General features: G+C 40.3%; 1 protein-coding gene across 5 annotated transcripts in view; it reads right to left on the bottom strand.

Annotated features, from left to right (window-relative positions):
* Positions 1–20,227, bottom strand: part of nlgn2a (neuroligin 2a) — a 264,100-nt gene that overhangs the window by 116,381 nt on the left and 127,492 nt on the right. For 4 of the 5 annotated variants that reach the window (XM_082526500.1, XM_082526498.1, XM_082526499.1 and 1 more), the window contains one exon: positions 331–384. The exons of the other annotated variant lie outside the window; for it this stretch is intronic. In XM_082526500.1, coding sequence (XP_082382626.1) covers positions 331–384 — 54 coding nt within the window. The remainder of the gene's footprint in view (positions 1–330; positions 385–20,227) is intronic. 5 annotated transcript variants of the gene reach the window in all.

Genomic DNA, 20,227 nt, shown 5'->3' with positions numbered 1-20,227 from the left:
TGGTAGTCGAGGCCGACTATTATTAGAGAGCAAGAAAAGGACCTCTGGAAAACAGTGGAGATGGCTTAATAATGGGTATCTGGGTTCCATTAGCCAGCCGTTATGATCATCCAAGGTTAGCTGAGGCTAATGATTTGCATATGAAAGACAGCTTTTTAATTGCAGCGGTCAGCACATACACTTACACCAACACATCGGTATGCATCTGATGTTCCAAAGTCCCACCTAGAAGATGTTTCACCTGTGTGTGTGTGCGTGTGTGTGTGTGTGTACACATCCCCCAAAAAGACTTCAAAACAAGAAAAAAGGAAAAACATGCAACAAAAATACCTTCGTCTCGAGGCTTGTTCATTGAAGATTCATCGTGTTTTTTTGTGAGCGGACCTAGGGTTAAGAAAAAAAGGGGGGAAAAAGAGAAAAGAGAAAATTTCAAAAAAGATTACTGGCAAAAACCGAAAAAAAGAATATCAAAAAAAGAAAAGAAGCAAGAGCAAAAAGGACAAATCAGCAAGAGTTCATGTTTGCTTATTGTGTGTGTGTGCGTGTGTGTTTTTCCTTTAAAAAGAGTACCAAAAACAAAAACAAAAGGCATCACAGACACAGATTTATCACAAGAAAAGACACAAGATCAAAGAAAACTGGTTCGGATTTCCTTTTCTCCCCCTGCAGAAGAAAATGCTGCCACTGTTTCTGGGCCCCTGGTTTCTCTCTCTCCTTTAAACCCTTTTTTTTGTTCCTGAGTCTAACTTGTATTGTTTTTGTTGGAAGCTGGGTGGGTGGAAGGGAAAGGAGGTGGAAGGTCGGGGTTGGGGTTGGAGGAAGAGGGGGGAAAAAGGGAATGTGGATTAATAAGACCTCGGTGGTTTGAAGAACAGGACCCAGCCCTTTCCTCCACGCAGAAAAAAAGAAGAAAACACCTACAGGACGGACGGCAGGTTTGGGTCCTGATGCTCAAACCTCAAAATGTTAACGCTGAGCATTTAAGCAGCGAGAGCACCCCGAAAATCTCCACGGGCTGCTGCACAACATTAGTCAATTAGAGCTTTTTAGAAAGACACACAAAGACACCTTTAATTAGACAGCAGGAGACAATGACCCTGGAATGTTAAAAGGCATGTTAAACATGTTTCAGATAAAACAGGGAACAGGTGCTTCAGCATTTTGGAGGGTTTTTGTGAGTGCATGTGTGTGTGTGTGTGAGCATTATTTAGTGGGTAAACCACAGCGTTATTCCCCAGGCGGGTAAATAATTACATAACACAACAGCAGTGTGTCAATTTGAAATGACAAGTAAGCGTGGTACTAATTGCGCAGAGGAAAGCAGGTAAAAGGTGAATGTAATTTGATCCCCATCTACCCACGGGCTGTTTTTTTTTTTTTTTTTTTGTAAATTAAATGAGCGGCAAAGAGAAATGCAAAAATGCAAGAAGATGGACAAAGAGAGAGATCTGCACAGAAAGAAATCAAAGAGAGAAAAAACAAACCCTTCTCATTCGTTGATGGAGCCTCACTGTCACATCAAGTCTTTTTCTTCATCAACACAAAGTGAGAACTTTACAAAAAACTACTCTGTAGATCACGTTGGCTTTATCCTCCACCCACCTGTCAGGTTTCTGAATGCTTCGGTCACGTCCAGCTCAGATCTCACAGGAAAAAAAAAAAAGGAAGACAAATGCTTTTTCTAGTTCCAGCAAATGCTACGTGTGCATATGGTTCGCCTCGTCTCTCAGAAGGTGAGCGTTTGTAAAAAATACTCTTCACCTCGGCGCTCAGAAAAGTAAGTACTACAGCAAGATACTCCCTCACCTTTCATCACTTTGGCTTTCATCTGATAAATCCAATTTTTGAACTTGAGGTTTGGCAGAGGACCTTTTTTTCCTGAAGGATTTGTGGGGAAAAAAAGAACTTATATAACAACAACTTACTGAGAGTATCTGAAATTCATCAGGGGGAAATATTGCCGGTGCACAAACTACAAGGTGAATGCTGAATGTCAATTATCTGACATCATTAGCCGCTTCAGGTCCCAACGTCAAACGAACACTGTGGCATCACTGAGAGTTAAAAACGTATCTAAAATGTATCTAAATTCTTTCATCTGTAATAAAATGATCAGCGTTGCTGCTCTACCAGGTGTAACAGTTAACTTTAACATTTAACAGAGTTAGAAGCTAGCAGGGAGTTAGCTCGCTAGTTTCCACCTAAACACAATATTCCATGTTCTGACTGAGAGATTTCTGAAAAATTTTATACATGTAGCTCTGATGTCACTTTCGACATAAATGAAGAAAGAAAACTAAACAGCAGTGACGTTTGTAGGGTTACTGAAGTTGGGCTAGCTACACAGCTATGGTTAGCATAATATAAACATATAAACACAGCGAAGCTGGAGGATGAACGCTAACTTTTTTCCACTTGATAAAAATTAACATGAGGGTTCCCGATGGTTAGGGACAAATGCAGGATGCTGCAAATGGATCAGACTTCAGTCAGGAGAATAACTGAGATCGTCCATCCACAATTCGAGGTTAGTCATTAATATGCTGCTGCATGGGTTGAGCTGTTGTTACATCGTAAGGTTTTAAAAGCTTTAAAATGAATAGTGGTGATAAAAACCAAGAGAGTCCGACAGTGATCACTGACTTTTTTAGGGGCTTGTTCAGATAAGTAGAATAAGATACAAAGCATTAAAACATGTTAAAAACACAACAGCCATAATAAACAAGGAGTATTTTGGACCCAGAAGCAGGGTTCATTCGTCATCACTTAAAGACCAGATAGAGAGCAAGTTACAGCATTATAGGAAGGGATTATAAAAAGATAAAGAGCTCATCCTCCCTGTTATTATAAATATGTATTTAATATTTTTGATTTTTATACTCTAAAACTTGGCTGACTTGTGCTTCTTTAACCCCTAATTTGTGTCACTTTTTAGTAGTTTGCTCACAGTAGCACTTTGTGTGTCTGAGAGTACACATCAGGTTTTTCAGGACAAGAAAAATCACACGGGAGATGTAGAAGTCTGAAAAACTCATGTATCAAATATGATATGCGTTCCATTACAAGGTTAAAAGTGTTTCAATCTAGAATGTGTTACATTGCACCAGATTTATAGGCACAAGGTCAGGGGTGATGGTATACATCACAAGTGTCAAATTCAGTTTCAACAGCAGCTACGCTGGAGCAATCATATCAAGAGCTCAGTGCATACAGTTTAACATGCTTTCATTTTAATCTAGAAAGGATGTTTCTTAGAGCCTTTCCAGTTAAGCGCCTCACAAAATACTCTATTAGTTTACAACAGCCCTGTTCACAGCCTCACCATGATAGTGCGGGGCAATTAATAAAACCAAATATAACCCGATTATAAAGCAATCAAATGAATCTTTATGTGCACATCTGTCTGCAAATCTTAGCAAGCCTGCTTCAAAGGCCTGAAAAAGACCAAGGCATCTCAATAGTTGTGTAAGAAATGTCATTTAAAACAAGAAGTCAGAGATCTTAGTTCATGGAATATACATGTCCTCACGCTGTAGCTTTCTGCCATGAAATTGGTCACACAAAAATGACACTTGCCTTCACAGCTCCATCACTTTGAGACTTGGGCTCAAAGCACAGACTATTGTGCTGTAATTGCGCGTCTTCTATGTCTTTGACTTTGTGAAGCCTCTGTTCCTCGTCTATGGCTCCAAATCTTTACTAGTTTGTGGATTTCAAAGAGCACAATAACAATGCGAGTTATGTTGTTTGAGAACAGAAACTGTTTGCACCAACCCAACATCAGATTTTTGCTGTATTCTCTGTTAGCTGGCCATGAATCGCTGTGGAGACGGTTGTTGGTGTGTTGGTGTGCTAAAAGTGAAATGTGGGCCAGGTTCAAACTTACAAAGGGCCAGATCTGGCCCGTGGGTGTGGATCCTGACACATGATTTATAGAACTGTAACACAGAGACATGGATTTACAATCTGAGCGAGGTTAGGACAGAAGGATTCGTCATGTGGACAACATTATGCTTTTACGAAAGTTCATGAAAGTCCTCCAGCAGCTAATGCTGAGCTCATCTGACATATGAAGCCTTACAACCTCCACACTAGTGTAGTGCCATTCTACCACACAAAGTACAGTGGAGGTAGTATTTAAGACCGTAACACGTTCAAGTGAAACAGTGAACTTGTTACAGTTGCTGACTTTTTTGGACACAAACATGGAATTCCTTCTTAAACACAATTTAAGTACTTACATTTTAAAATACAAACTGCTTTCTTGTTTTGAGTAAATTATTAGAAAAGACCAACAAAAAGAGTTATGATGACTAATTTAATGGAAACTCGAAGACTGGTGACCTAAAATCAGAAGGTTATAAGTATTTAACTAGTATCTACCACATGGAAGCTGATTTTTCAAACATTTCCACTTATATTTAAAATCCTGAGGGTGAAACATCATTTGTGGCATTTCCAAACCAAAAACTAGATTTTGCTTATACAACAAAAAATCCTGGGAGCTCAGAGTCACCAGTTAGATCCTTGAGAATGGAAACTCTTTAGTGGAAACAACACCAGTGGAAACCTGAGTAAACTCCATCCTTTTGTTGAGACACGTGGATTTTTTTTTCCTTTAGTGAAACACATGAGAGTAAAAATAAGCCCCTGACTGACCACTTCATTGATCAAGTTCAATATTAGCTGTGGGCACAAAAAAATCAACCAATGTGATTGACGCACATCAAAACGACATCCCGAAAAGCTGTGAAAAAAGTTTAAATGCTGGACTGCTTATCAAAGAAACAGGAGCGAGCAGGGATTTTGGGGTTTGGTGGCTGGTGGGGCTGTGACAAAATGGGAAGTAAGTAAAATCAAGCAACCATTACCAGCAACATGCTGAGGAAAAGTGTAAAAGTGTAGCTTGATTGACATCTTTTCGCAATGAGTGGGCGAGGAGCTGAGCACTGAGAATCAAGCTATTGGTGGGAGAAATAACTGGTCTTCCTGACGTTTTAAGGCCTTTTTTCCTCCCCACAATCAAAAGAACTGCAGTGATGGGCGTGTGAGCAATTTCCTGGAGAATCAAACCCTAACTCCATCAACCCCATTTACCCCCCGCATGCACTGACTGCACCTGTAGAGGCTAAAAATACCAGCACATGTCATTAAAGCACACCAAAAACAGACAGAAGGGATTAACACTGCACAGACTAGTTCAGCCCCAGGACTGAAACAAAGACATCTGCTAACTCTTAGAAATAAAAAAGCCTAATGAGGCTTTTGTGTACACTTTTCAGATATTAAGATGTATTTTAATCAGGCATGCTACATAAAGCAGTGGCTAAGAATATTTCAGACCTCCAGTTGTTTACACCCTCTCTTTTTACACAGACCCATCCTTTTATCCTCCCCTCTTTCCTTCTTCCTCTGCTTGCGTTATTCTGTCTGGATCGTGGGTCGACCGCAGCTCGCTTTGAAGCCCGTTATGTAAGGTTTCAATTTGGCTCCACTTCTCCCGATGGCCAGACCTCTCCAAAACATGGAAGGTGCATGCAAAATGGACTGTTAGGACACACTGGCAATGGAGGATGTGAGGAGATGCTCACAGGTTCATGCACAAGGTGTGCACAGCAAAGAAGATGGGGGAAAAGCCAAAGGTGGTGGAAACGGTCCTTATTGTGTCTTGCATTGCTGAACATATTAAACTATATTATTTGTGCAGCTGTGTCTGACATTTAGAGAAACAACAGGTTAAACAGAGGATTTTGTTTGTCATTTATTGTCTTTCAGTGTGTTCAAAAAACATTTAAATCATTTGAAAGTTATAGCACACATAGACACGGTCAAGACTATCTGCTGAAGTTTGAATGGAGAATGTGTAACAAAGGTGATTTAAGTGACTTTGAAGGTGGTTGGTTGTTCGTACCAAACAAACTGGTCTATTTCAGAAACTGCTGATCTGCTGGTATTTTACCCCGAAAAACAAACAAGCAAAAAAACCTCACATATGACCAAGAGAAAATATCCAGTCAACAGCAGCTCTGTGGTAAAAAAAATATCTTGTTGATGCAAGACTACAGGAAAGCAACAGTAACTCAAATAATGACTTTTGCAGAAGAGCATCTCTGAACAACAACCTTAAAGCTAATGGGCTACAGCAGCAGAAAACCACACCAGGGCCTCTCGGATCAGCTAAAAACAGGAAAATAGTAAATAAATATAAATAATATCTGTTTTTAAAGGGTCGATAGCTTTTGATGCAATTAAAAGTTTCACAAGTGTCATCTCTTTTTCTTTTTGCGCTTTTTCAAAAGGAACATAATTATTAATTAAGCTTTTCTTTTGGTTAAACTCCATCTGATGCAATGGGTAACAGAGATTGGATTTATTTTTTTAATAATGCTATATTTTGCCCTGTTTTGTACATTCATATCATTCTGTGTGTACCACACCAGTTGGTGTCATTATGCGATTTGACGCAGACTGAATTCCCAAACACCGGAGAGGCTTATTTCTTTGTGTTTATGGATATGAGTGAACGTGCGTAAAACTGTTTATGTGCCGCTGCGCGAGTAAGTACGTGTTGAGTAGCTCATTTAGGCAGTCCGGCGTGATCTACGAGGAAACGTTAGTGTGCCTGACAGCCTCTGAGTGAGCGGCGACTGTGCAAGAGATTACGCGTGTGTCTGTGTGAGACGGTCGTAAAGACGGGAAGATAGGATCCCACCATTGTCCTCGAGCTAAAGTATAGCAGCAGAAATGAAATGAATACCTCAATCGGATTTGTGAGCGAACAGGTTAGAGATGAGCAACGGGGACGGGTGAGAGTCGCTCACCCACATTCCCCTATTTTACACCTTGTAAGTCCATGTTGTGGTGTGAGTGCATGCGTGTGCAATAGAGCTGCACAATGGCAAGATGTACAGACAATCAAGCAGCCGGGCAGGCAGACATATAATGCTGCCATTTATCACGCAGCAAAGCTCCCTGAGCCGCTAAACTCTGCATGCGTATGAGTAGCGTGTGGGCTGGTCGCACATGAATAGCTGTGACTACATTACAAAACAACTGTGAAGTCCATTTTCGGATGAATGGCAGTTAAAGTCGGAGCCACCGCGAGCTTGGCGGAGCTTCTGTCCTTTCAGGTGATGTTCAAAGTTCACACATCAGAAATATTCCGAATGGATTTACACAGCCGTCATTAGTCACCCTGTCAAAAGTAGTTTTCCGGCACTCCCGCGTCATTAAGTCTCAATTCAGTTCTCTCAATTAAGTGAGGTGATTTGCATGACTGTTTATCAGACAACACCGGCGCGCGACGCAGAATTCAAAGACGTAAAGCGCTCGAACCAGAGGCACTGTGAAATCACACCGCTCTTTAATGTTGGAGGAGGGCAACAAAAATTAAAAATCGATTTAAAACTGGACGACACAGAACAGGACGGGTGCGACAAGGCCCTTTTCCAATCAGATGCTACAGTGATCTGGCTTTTTTTGATTGAGAAGAATAAAATAAGAGCTACTCTCTTTCTCTTATGTCTATCTCACTTAGCACACAGTAACCTTGCCTGTCGGAGTGTTAGGTGAATAATAGGCTTTGTGGGGGATTTTTAAACCAACGGAGAAAGATAGATGAGGCTGTCATGCTGCTGTCCCATGATGCTCAAGGCCACCAGAGGGAAAACCACAGCACACTAAATTTTAGCAGCATGTTGCGCCAGGGTTATGAAAGGTTATTATTTTTTCGTGAAGTTTCGGCTCTCACATGCCAAACTGTTTACGAGACATTTGTGCATGTTCCTAAGTTTTAAAAGCAAAACATAAAATAAAAATAAAGAAATAAATGGTAATAGAGATGAAGCTGCATGCATTATTAAAAAAAATTGGTTACATCTCCATATTTTAGAAGTGCTTGATAACTTAGGGATTATGCTGCCCATCTCCTAATTTTGAACGTTCGAATTATTCATAAGACAAGTGCGCACTCAAGTTCTGCTTGCTCTCCATCCTTATTTTGAGCTATGAGAAGTAGATCTGTTGTGCTTGAGCTGGCTTGGGCAGGCTTTAATCTCATTCTGTATTCTTCTCAGGAGAGTATATGCACATAAAAAGAGGGTAAGAGATTTATGCGTGGAAGGTTCTGACAGCTTATTATTGTTTACATCTGTATACCACTTGGGTTGTTTCCGAGGCATCAACTGGTCAAAACTGACAGGAAAAAGTGGGACTGGGTGATGTGTTTTGAAATTCATGAATAAAAAGTGATTCATAAGGTGTTCAACGTTAATAAAAATCATTTAAAGTGCACCTAATGTGCTCATTTTATACTTGGACTCAGTTGGAGTAGCTCTGTATGATCCACTGTTCGAAATGATCCATCCTACACTGGGCCTCGGTCCAATCCCTCAGCTGTGTCTCAAGTAAGCTGCTTTAGCTCCACCCACTTTAAGACCACATTTCTGTATTAAATATGGGCATCCACCACTGCAGCAGTACACACACTCATTTATTTCAACTACCCATTAATGCAAATATGTTGAGTTGCATGGCAGCGACTTAGTTCATTATTGTTCAACCAATTTGCTGAATTTTAAAATTGAGCACGAGAATGGGGGAAAAAAGGCGATTTGAGTGTATTTTAATGGGGCACCCTCCCCCTACCCTCGCCACCTCTTTGAGCTCTTCCAGAGAGACGCCAATGCATCCTCAAGTCAGCCAAGAGATAGAATCTCCAGCATGTCCTTGGTCTTCCCAGTTGGGTTCCTCTGAGTTGGGCATGCCCAGATAACCTCAAAAGGTGTCTGCGAGGTATCCTGGTCAGATGCCCAAACCAGCTCAATTGCCTCCTTTAAATTTGGAAGAGCTTTTCTCAAAGTCCCTCGCAGATTGGGTGAGCTCCTCACCATTCATGTGCAGGGTGTATCCTGCCTCTCTCTCCATGGATGAAGAGAATGGATGTAGAAACGTAAATAACGCGACTATATTCACACATCTGGAAACTCAAAGTGTAAGTGTCCTTCCAAATATGTCTAATTAGTGTGAGTTAATGTACTTTACATTCATTACTAAGGTTGTATTCATCTTGAAATTACAACTTGCAGAATCTTATCAATGCACACTGTATACTCCACAATGACAAAGCAAAGCCCGCCTGCCAGGACTCTTTGTAAATTTACTGCTGCTGCTGATTTTATGGCTTCTTAAGTTATTACACTGATCTGACAATGTAGTACTCACTGCTTTGCTTACAGAAACCCAACTGTGGACATTTCTACAACAAAATCCATATTGTGATAAAGGTTTCAGCTGTGCTTCGATACAAAACAAGACATATATCTCAGTATTTTCCATAAAAGGCAAAAAGTGAGATATCAAAGGGACTTTTATTTAACAGAGACCGAACAACACAAAATATTTAAAACTAGTTCTGCTAGGAGCTGCTGAAATTTGTAGCAATCTTGTTAAAGCCATGCAGTATGTTTCTTTTCAATAGTACCCATTTCACTGGGTAAACTGTTTGCTCTCAGTTGGGAATAGCGCCTTGTCCCCTAAGGAGGCAGGAGCACTGACCGGCACAGAAACCGAGGCCACGGATTGCTGTGATCACACTGAGCTGTGAAACTGATTTTAGTTTCCTAAAATAAATCGATATTGACTTAAGTGCATGTTAGATTTAGAACATTTTCACCTTTTACTTGCTGTCACACTGATAGGGAAATGAAGCCGTTACACTCCACCAGACTGCACTGAGGAAATCTGCAGTCTCGCCTTGCAAAATACAGGAGCTGTTCATGTACTGCTTGATTGGTTGGTTTGTGATAGCGTGTCACTTTGGACTTTAGGTGGAAAAAACACAAAGTAACCAATAGTTTTTTGTTGTTGTGACGTTGTGAAGAAAATAGTCACTATTTTTGAGTGTGGTTGTTTGAATGTAAGCTTTCTAAATATAAGATATCATAGACTGTTGGGCCTCCACTCTCTGCACGAGAGCTTTGAAATCGTGCAGAGGGAAAGCAGCGACAATATTGTCTCATTTTAATTCTCTCGAAGTTACATAAATATATTGTATATTTAAAAATCAATACAGCGTCCAATGTATGTAGTAGATAATCTATGTAGTAGATAATATGTCAGCTAATTAAGATGCAAAGTGAGAAATAACTGCGCCATAAAGCAGCCCATTATGAGTACACATGCTTCCGACTCAGAGTCATTTCATGGTAGCCATCATTCTTTCTGCCCCTCCTCCTTCCTTTTCTTTCTTTTTATACAATCTATCTTTTCCATCCTTCTATTTCTTTTCCCTTTTCTCCAATACCGTTCCCCCTCTCCTTCCTTTTTGTACACCATTTTTCTCTCGCTGTCAACTCTCTCTCCCCTTTCAGTCTCTCGGTGCCTCATTCTCAAGCTTCAGACTGAGAGCCTGAGAAATATCGATCCACCCTGGCTGAAGGGCCAGAATCGAGTGGGCAAAAAAAAAAGGAAAGAAAGAAAAAAGAAGGATGGAGAAGACATGGGAGAATAGGATGCTGACACAAGGTTTTCGCAATAATGCGTGTATGAGAGAGACAGGAAAGACGCAGTAAGACGAAGCTGAAAAATAAAAAGAGAAAGAGGCTGATATTTGGACAGGTATGGGGAAGTAAATGAGAAGAAAAGGTTGGGCGTGTGTGCATGTGTGGTTCAGGTGGGCATGTTATGAATGAGGGGAAAGGTGGAAAGCATGGCTGGAGGGTATTTGTAAAAGAGGTGGGAGTTAAAGGAAAAAAGTCAAGAAATGAGGCGAAGGAGCTGAGGAGGGAAGAGGAAGTCTAGGAGGAAAACAGGATTCTGAGAGGGGAAAAACAACTATGGATGAAGAGATGACAGTGAAAAGAGATAAAGAGATTATGTGAATCCGAGAGAACGCGAGGTAAACAGAGATGTAGGGAGTGGTGGAGGCAGATGGAGTGACATTTACGGAGTGGTGATGATCGCGTGGGCATGAAGGTTAAAGCCATTTTCTCCCCATGTAGCCAGGCGTGCACACACACACACACACACACACACACACACACACACACACACACACACTAGTAGGCTTATCTGTTCGTGCATTCATGCATTCACTACACTGACAAATGTGTTCTTTAGAGCTGAATCTGAATCACTACAGACCTCAAATTACAACAGTTCAGGGTTTTACAATGACCCGTCATCACAAAAAATGAAAGGAGGATTATCAGTAAAAAAGGATTACCATCAACCACGAGTGAGACATTCTGCTATTCTTAACCCACGCTGAACCTGAGTGAGGGGTCGTGCTGCTGCATTAACTTTTTATAAGGTGAACAAATAAAGAAAAAAATCGTTATATTGCTTCATATGTCACAGAGAACACACTGTGCAAACTCTGTTCACTGCACTCACATTTTAATGAAGAAACCTCCACAGCAGCCCCCCGTTTCTGCAGTGAAGTGTATGGCAATGTCCCTGTTACATTCAGAGCCCAACTCATGTGCGATTTTTAAGACCAATATCCATTTAAAAAAATCCTTTCATTTACTCGTTTTACCCGCTGCCCAAATGGAAAGTTGCAAAGCACCCTGAGCAAACCAAATAGCAACACTCATATTACCAGTCATTATCAATGCCAATACCAATAAACCACTAAAACACCAATAAATCAGTCACACTCCACCTATACTAAACAGAAAATTATATATTCAAAATTGTGATTAAAAAAGTAACAAGTTTTACGTTTCGTAATTATTAAGCGCTCAAAAAATGAAAGACTTTTGCCCATTTCCTTGTTACTCTTTGAGTTTACTAAAGTAGCTTCGAATGAGTTATATAACTGAACCGGGCCTTGGTGCGACTCCTCATTTCATCGACTGACTGCAGACTGAAAGATGAGCTTTTGGCTCATTTGCACATAAAGTGCTTAACAAATGCATTTGTCCACCTGTGATGAAAACAAGAAAGAAAAGAAATCTGTCAAAAACTTTATTCTCACATTTGAACTTTCAAGGACTAAAACTAACTTTCTGTTCAAGACTGCAAGTAAATAACTGTAATTAATTAATAAAAAATAAGCATAACAGTGATAATAATATTTTAGCATTAAAACCATAATTTTGTTTAAAGAGCTTGGGTATACAGATGGATTAACCATTACAGGAACAATGATGATTCTGGTAATTACCAGTGCTGGTAACTGAGGGCAGCTGTGGCATAAACCTTTCACTGGGTGACGAACAAAAAAATTGGTACACACTGTATGCTGACTTTATTCATTCTAACTCTGGCCATAGTTAATAATCTAAAAGTAAAAGTATATAAAAGTAAAGTAAAAGTATATAAAAGTATCCTAATAAACTGGTGATCTCTCACCAGCTTCACAAAGCAGCGAGCTCATAACTGTTAAATGTAAATAACAGAAGCTGGGGAGCAAAGTGATATTAGGTCTAAAACACACGTCATCATTTCTAAGCTTTTCGCTGTAATTGAGGACCCCAGTGCCAGTGCAAACAATGGCTTTAGCAGGTAGCAACTCCAAACATTACACTGACGAGGCTTGCCAGCTCACCACTTCACCATTATTACTGTACCAAATATTGTGATTATATCCGATTACTACTGACTTATGGTCTGCCTTTCAAAAGAAGGCTATCCCATTGTTCTGAGTGCAATGAATCACAGCAAGATCGCAACAAGCAACGGCATTAGTTTGAAATCAATTTGTGCAGAAATGATAGATTTTTAAAAACACAAACTCTTCTTTTTCTGTGAAAGCAGTAGTTATAGAGGTCTGGAGTTCAGTTTTAACAAAATAATCACAATTTAAGACACACATACTACGATATTTCAAATTCCCAATTCGCACCTGTGCTTATCTAGTCAATTTCTACTCTTAATACTGCAGAGGTGATAAGATACTATAAAGACACAGACCCCATATCCCATAATGCCCTGCGTCTATTAGAAGAGCATCTTCTGTTCATCACTCCACGTATAAGATAAGAGCTATGCTCAGAAAAGTTTGCTTTTTAACCATTTTGACATTTGCAGTTTTGTCAGCAGAGATGTGTGTGCTCTTTATTAGGCTAACCTTTGAAGAGCAACAAGTCTTTATGTTGTCTGACATATGGGGAAGGTGGAAGAGGTAACGGGGAAACAAGAAAAATATGGCGGGAGGCTGCTCTGTTGAGCTATCAAAAATGCCGACAGGCTCAGCTGCTCTGTTGCCATTTCATGTAGTATTTCATCTCAGAGGTAATCTCTGCGGTGTATTGTCTTCTGTTGCCTCTGTTCATGAAAAACACAAAGGCATCAATCTGTGTTTGTGTGTTTGAACAGTCATTCAACCCCTGGGCTATTTCTGCCCCAAACAAAGGCTTGTTGGTGATCTGTGCAATAACCTTCTAATATGGTCCAAGATCACTGTGGCTGTTTATCCATCTATGTGGGCTTTAAAGTCTTCTTTAGCACCAAAGCTGCTTCCACTGCATGATACACAGAAGCAGCCTGTTCTCCTAAAGAGACACCATGCAGACAAGAACTGAAGTGACTGTGACACCGAGTATGGACTCAAATAGTGTTTGGGACTACGCTCACTTTGTGCTTCTCTGTTTTTATATCGCTACACACTGAGAACAGAAAAACTGTCAAATAAATAAAATCACAGGTGAAAGACCAAAACAAGACCCAAAGAGAGATTTAACCACATCATTTGGCTAGATTTATATTTTACAAAGGCAACAGTTCAATCCATAGGATGCCTCAATAGGTACTGGATCACTAATCAAAATTCTGCCTCTGTAAAACTGCTTTAGACGATTAAATTATTCAATTAGAACAGACTTTTTCCTTTACTCACCTCACACTACAAAGACTGTCAGAGCCCCAGGAAGCTGCACTTGATATTTTTCGGGTTACTAAATGCTAAACACTTAAACTCATAACACTGCACAGAAATCCAGAACAAAATAATTTAAGAGAATAAACATTACTTCGCATGAAAGTTTAATCCATCTCTGGTTAGTAACCAGAACTTAACCCTTTAAGACCTAGCATAGAACCGAGTCCGCCAGAGCTTATATTATATTTTTACATGCTGTGGAGCCATTTTTGGGAGCATTTCAAATTGATATACATCAATACAACCATTATAGCCCAAATGTTAATAATATGTCTGCATTAAGTGCATAGTAATTACATAAATTGCAAAAAAGTGCAATAAATTACAAAAAATGTAAAATCGTTTTTGTTTTTTTAACATATATTTCTAGTTAGAGAAATTTAAGAGGCTTATCCCTCAAAACTGTAAATACAAAAAAGTTGCACAAAATAGTTTCCCACCACAGGAAATTTATTTTAAGTGTCTTCATAGTTTTATTTTTGAAATACACCAATTTTTATATACTGCAGGAAAAACAAAAATAAATATTATACTACAAATTTGCAAAAGAAACAGCTTATGCATCAAAATAAACTATTTCCAGCAGTGCAATTTGAGTCCTCAGCATCCCAGAAACGACACAGAAAGTCATAAAGTCAAACATAACTTTTAAAAACACAAGTATAGGCACATAAGGTCCTGATGGTAGAAAACTACATTTCCGCAAAATGACGTCACTTCCGGTTTCGGGCAGGACATGGCGGACATGTGATAGTTCGTGCTGATGGACGTAGGAAGTGTTACAAACAGCTGATCGGATCGGCAAAGCGTGTTTCTGGAATATTATGTTTTTGTTGCTGCAAGTGCTTTTTATGCAGTTTTTGCAAAGCTATATGTGGAAAGAAACCTGACTTAGGACAAGCTGATGGCATAAGATGTAAGTACAACTCCTCTGGTTTCATATGCAAAAATATTATTGCGCTAGCGTACGTAGTTGCAGTGCTACCCGGATTTAAAAATAGTTACGCAAAATGGAGTGTGCCCGCTCCTACCGGCTTTAAAGGGTTAACTGGAACTTGGTTGTATTGGCATGTAATCTGGTTACTTTTAGCTCCAAAAGGCAAACATGGCAGCAGCCAAAATCCAAAAGTTGAGGACCAACAGGTGACATCACTGAGGCTACATCCATGTATGTCCGTAGGTGAAGTTTCTGATTGATGCTAATATGTGTATTTATTTGATTTCAGTATTGTGTCTTCTCTAATGCTGTTTTCTGTGAGACAAGTTTACCGTTTCCTCCAATAGAAAAGCCAAATTTCTGACAATGAGAACACACATACAAACACATTTTCACATCTTAGTGAGGACATCGAATTGACGTAATGCATTCCCTTTCCCTAACTATAATCAATGGAAATGATTAGGGTTAGCATAAACCTAACTGTAACACTAAGCCCAAAACTACATTATGAGCCTCAAAAATGCCTTCAAATTCATCAGGACTGGCATTTGGTCCCCACAAGTGAATGTTGGACCCGCAGTGGTCTGCCCAGTAGCCCGCATAGCTCTGCATGTTGGCCTGCATTGACCACACATGAGCAGGCCCTAAACACCATGGAGATGCGCATGCTCCGAAGGTGTAGCCTTAATTAAGGAAAAGATGCTAGAGTCCCGCCTGAGGTGGTATGGACACGTGATTCGAAGCGATGAGAACTCTGTAGCAAAAACGACTATGAGGATCGACCCAGAAGGAAGCCGGCCTCAAAGCAGACCGAACAAACAGTGGATGGACAAAATCAAGGAAGACATTAAGGGTGTCAATGCATCACCTGAGGACGCCTTGGAGAAAACCAAATGGGAGAAACCTTTGCCGAAGACCAGACCCTGCACCAGTGGGAACAACGCCAGGATGAAAAAGAAGTGAATGTTGGACCCCACAAGTATAGTGGCATGCCAATTGGTCCTCACAAAGATGTTTAAATAAGCATACATGCACACACAGAGTCATGTTTTCATATCCTTGTGGGGACATCTAATTGACATAATGCTTTCCCGAGCCACTTACTCCAAACCTAACCATCAAAAATAAATGCCTAACCTAAATGTAACCCTGACACTAAAAGCACAAAAATGTCTTCAAACTCCCCACAAGTGTAGTAGACTTTCAATGTTTGGTCCCCACAAAGATATGTAGACATAGTACACATACACCCACAGAATTGCCCTCATACACCCAGCAGTGGCTGTTGCCTTACTGACTTATTCAGTATTTCCCTGACTTCACATCAATTGCGTTTAGTTGGGACCTCTTGTTGTTTCTAACTCTTCATCAGCCTCTGCCGCTCTTTCTCCTCATTTTTGTTTTTTCTCTAAATAATCAGCTATAGCCTGCTTCATCTCTGAAACACGCTAACAGCTAAATGGATTGTTTCACGCGTCAGTGCATCAGTGCGCACGCATTGATAATGAAAGTGCCGGCAGAGTGAGTGAAGAGACAAAATGAGCCAGTGAAAAAGTAAAATTACTACTTTCAACCACAATGAGCAGTAGGTTCCTGCACTGGAGGAGCACCAAAGCAGGCACACACACAAATAAAACCTCATAAAATCATACCTTGCACACAAACGCACACACACAAGCTAATTTGAAAGGAAGAGAAAAGAAGAATATATACTCCTGAGCCTGTTGCTTCACATAGATCATTATTAGGCTCTAAATACAAACACATTTTTAGAAAACAAATACATCACTACACTACATTACAGTTTGCTAAAATTTGCTAACCATTAGCCACCATAAACCAGTGGTTGTAGCAGACGAAGTAAATCTGCAGCAGTAAAAGCCTCGCAGAAGTGGAATCAACAGAGGTCAACGTTTTATTTTCTGTAAATGATGGCGTACATTTAAAATGAAATTCTAAATAGTGACACACGATCCTACTTGATACATTCCACTAAATAAAAAAAACTTTAGGATGGAGACGGTCAGTGCACACAGCAATCTGGGCATGTCTTAATAAAAGAGCCTGAGTAACTTCTGCCGGCTGCTCTGAGAGCGATGACACAAAGCAGTGAAGCTGGTTTGGGGCAGACACTTTTTTATTTTCCACCATCTAAATCCATCTCAGCGCTCGGTCCTCTCAGTGCAGCCTTGTAAGAGCTTATTCCACCGCGGGCTGCAGCACTGGGACATTACTAACCAGTGAGCAGATGAGGCACAGCTCCTAATTCTGACAGAGTGGACCCCTGACGGAGTACTGAGATGGAGCAAAGGGAGTAATTTGGGTCAAAAGGCCAGGAGGGAGACAAAGATGCAGAAACATGCTTATATACATACTTTTATACCTTTTGTGTCTTCCTTTGGCTTTTCAGCCTCTCTCCTTATGTTTGTCAGTTGTGCATATTCCATTGAAGGAAAAGTCCACTCTTAAATAACCCTGCTAAGTCTGAATAATGAAACCATCTGAGATTTTCCATTAATATTAATTTAGCTCAGTAAGGTCTTCTAAAATGGGAGTAAAATCCTATTAAACTTGAGCGCAAAACTAAAGGAGACGTCTGGGAAATAAGGCAGAGCTGACAGCAGTGGTAGAACATGTTATTTTAATGCTTTTGGACAGTTCAATTGCCATCTCTTTTTCAAGCCACCTTATCTCCCCAAGCTACATCATACATACAACCCAACAGTGTAATGTGTTTTGTCAGGTAGAGACTAAACCCGTAGCAGCATCATTTACTGTAAAAATCAGGTGGGGAACAGCTCTGTTAGCTTTAAAAAGGTATTTGATTAGATCCATAAAAAAAGAAGAAAAACTTTGATAAGAAATTAAAAGTTTAGCACTTCATGGAAAAAAATACCTCATAGAATCACTTGTGTTTCCATTAGTTATTAAAGTTTTTCTGCTTAAATTTAAAGCTAAATGTAGGAATCAACATCACCTACACGTAGACCCATGCTCTATCTGTGATTAGCTTGACTTTCTTGCATCATGCAGAATGTTTCAACAGTTAGTTCATTCATATGTTATGGTGATGCTCAAGACTTTAAATTGATTTGCATGTAACTGAGTGAAATAAATATCTTATCGCCAAGCAAAACAAGATTTAGCACTTGGTTGAGAAAGCCTTGTTGGCAAGCACAGTGGTAAGGCATTTGTAGTTAGTGTTGTAGTCAGTCACCAAGGTAGCATACATCTCAGGAAGGATTTTGGCAAACTCCCTGCACAGATTTTCTGTAGGTTAAAGGTCTGGAGACTGGCTGGACCACTCTGGACCTTATTGTGCTTCTTCTTTAGCCACTCCTTTGTTGCCTTAGTGGTATGTTTTGGGTCTCTGTCATCCTGAAAGACCCATCCAGGACCCATCTTCAGTGTTCTGGTTGAGGGAAGTAGATTATAGTCTAATATTTTAGGATACATGAACAAATGCCCTGTGCCCAAAGCAGGGGAAGGTGTTGTTTTGGTCATACTCAGCATTTCTCTGCCTCCTGGCTGGGTTTGTAGGGGACCAAATACTTATCTGACTCAGTGACATAAAACTTTAACAATTTTATGATCCTTTTTTATGTAATGCGTCTCACTGTATCTGTCTTTTCTGTCTCTTTTCATTAAAATTAAACTATCATAAAAAATTGAGACTGCTCATTTGTAAGTGAGCAAACTTACAAATTCAAAAGAGGATCAAATAAATATTTCCCCCACAGTAAGTAGAGAGGTTGGACTAAAGCTTGCAACTACTAATACAGGTGAAATAACAATAATATAACACAGTATTCATGGCTGAGGATGACTGTAATTCATACTAGTTTGAATTGTGATGATATAGAAAACTCCTGTGACATGAATAGTATGATAGATGAGCATAAACTCTGAATAGTAAAAACGTTCCTTTGTTTTGGTTGTAAGAGCAGATGGTTACTTACTTGAAAGCTCACTTGTAAGCATTATGTGAGGTGAATTTCCATAAAGCCTGATGGAAGGAAGAAGCAGAGTGTCTTCAAACTGTGATCAGTTACAGTTTCTGTGACGCTGTCCGTGGTGCTGAAATTTGCACCGCTATGAGTGTGCGGCACGTGCTGCTGGTAAAAAGCCTCCCAGACGGCCAAACTGGCGTCACTGTGCGTAACGGCAGTGAGCTGCTGGTTAGTGACAACTGAATGTACGCTGTTTCTTAATTTCATTACAGAACAAATTGAGGACAGAGCCAAAAGCCACACGTGATCTCGCAAAAACACAACACTGCAGAAGAGTGTTGACAGTGATATAAAACGGAAAGTGTTCCAAGACTGAAAACTGCATAATGCAATAACAAATACAAGCTGGTAGTTTAATACACCACCACATTCTGATGATATGATATTAAATGTGCCGTTGTGTCCTAATGCTAGCTTACATGGTGTGGGTACAGTTCTTCTAATCTGTTTTAACTTATCAAAGAATCCAAACTGTGAATCTGTGAATATATAAATAGTTCATTTTTTTGTTATTTTACAGTAAGCACGTGATTCCGCCTGCATGCTATATGACACGCCACACTGTACATCTGTGCACGTCAGCATCTGTGTGCATACGCATGAGTGCTTTAGTCCAGGTGTTTGAGCCGCACTGAGAACAGAACTGATTTTTCATCTCCAACAAACAGCGTCTCCCTGACTTGAGCAGCGTCTCCTGCTAACCCGTGATGAATTGGGTTGCATGTGATTCATTGACTTTCTCCTGTGTGAGGATATCAACGGACTTGTTCCTCCAGAGGAGGAGGCCTTACCTCTGGATAACCTCCTGCTCTCTGTATCTATTCCTTCCTTTTTTAAATCTTCTTTTCCTCTCTACCCTTACCATTCAGTGTTGTGGGAGGCACTGTTAGCAGTGGGATCTGGCATAGGAAGCTGTGTGTGTGTGCGTCTGCGTGTGTGTTTGTATCTGTGTGCGAGTGTGTGTGTAGGAGGGGTAATTTGCATTCACTGCCACAGGCGACCTCAGCTTCAGAAGCCCTGAAGAGATGGCCCTTTGAGCTGCACTGAAAGAGACGACGGGTACGTGTGTGTGTGTGTGTGTGTGTGTGTGTGTGTGTGTGTGTGTGTGTGTGTGTGTGTGTGTGTGTGTGTTTGTGAGTGTGTAAGCAAAAAGGAGAGAGAGAGAGAGAGAGGAGCGGATAGGAGGCAGCAACATACCTCTTAGTGCACAGTGAGCAGTGTGACTAAATGTGTATATGCACCAACAAGTCTATGACTGTGTGTGTGTCTGTTTGCATACATGTGCATCTTCAGTAGCTAAGCCTTGAGGCAAACTGCAGCCATTATTAATCCTCAGACAGCTGAATTCTTCTTCTTGCTGTATGCCTCACAGGTTGCTGGGCTCTTTGATCT

This window comes from Aulonocara stuartgranti (genome assembly GCF_965226115.1).
Source record: "Aulonocara stuartgranti genome assembly, chromosome: 3".
Taxonomy (NCBI): domain Eukaryota; kingdom Metazoa; phylum Chordata; class Actinopteri; order Cichliformes; family Cichlidae; genus Aulonocara; species Aulonocara stuartgranti.
Note: the sequence above shows the minus strand (reverse complement) of the source record. Positions and strands in the feature narration are given on the sequence as shown.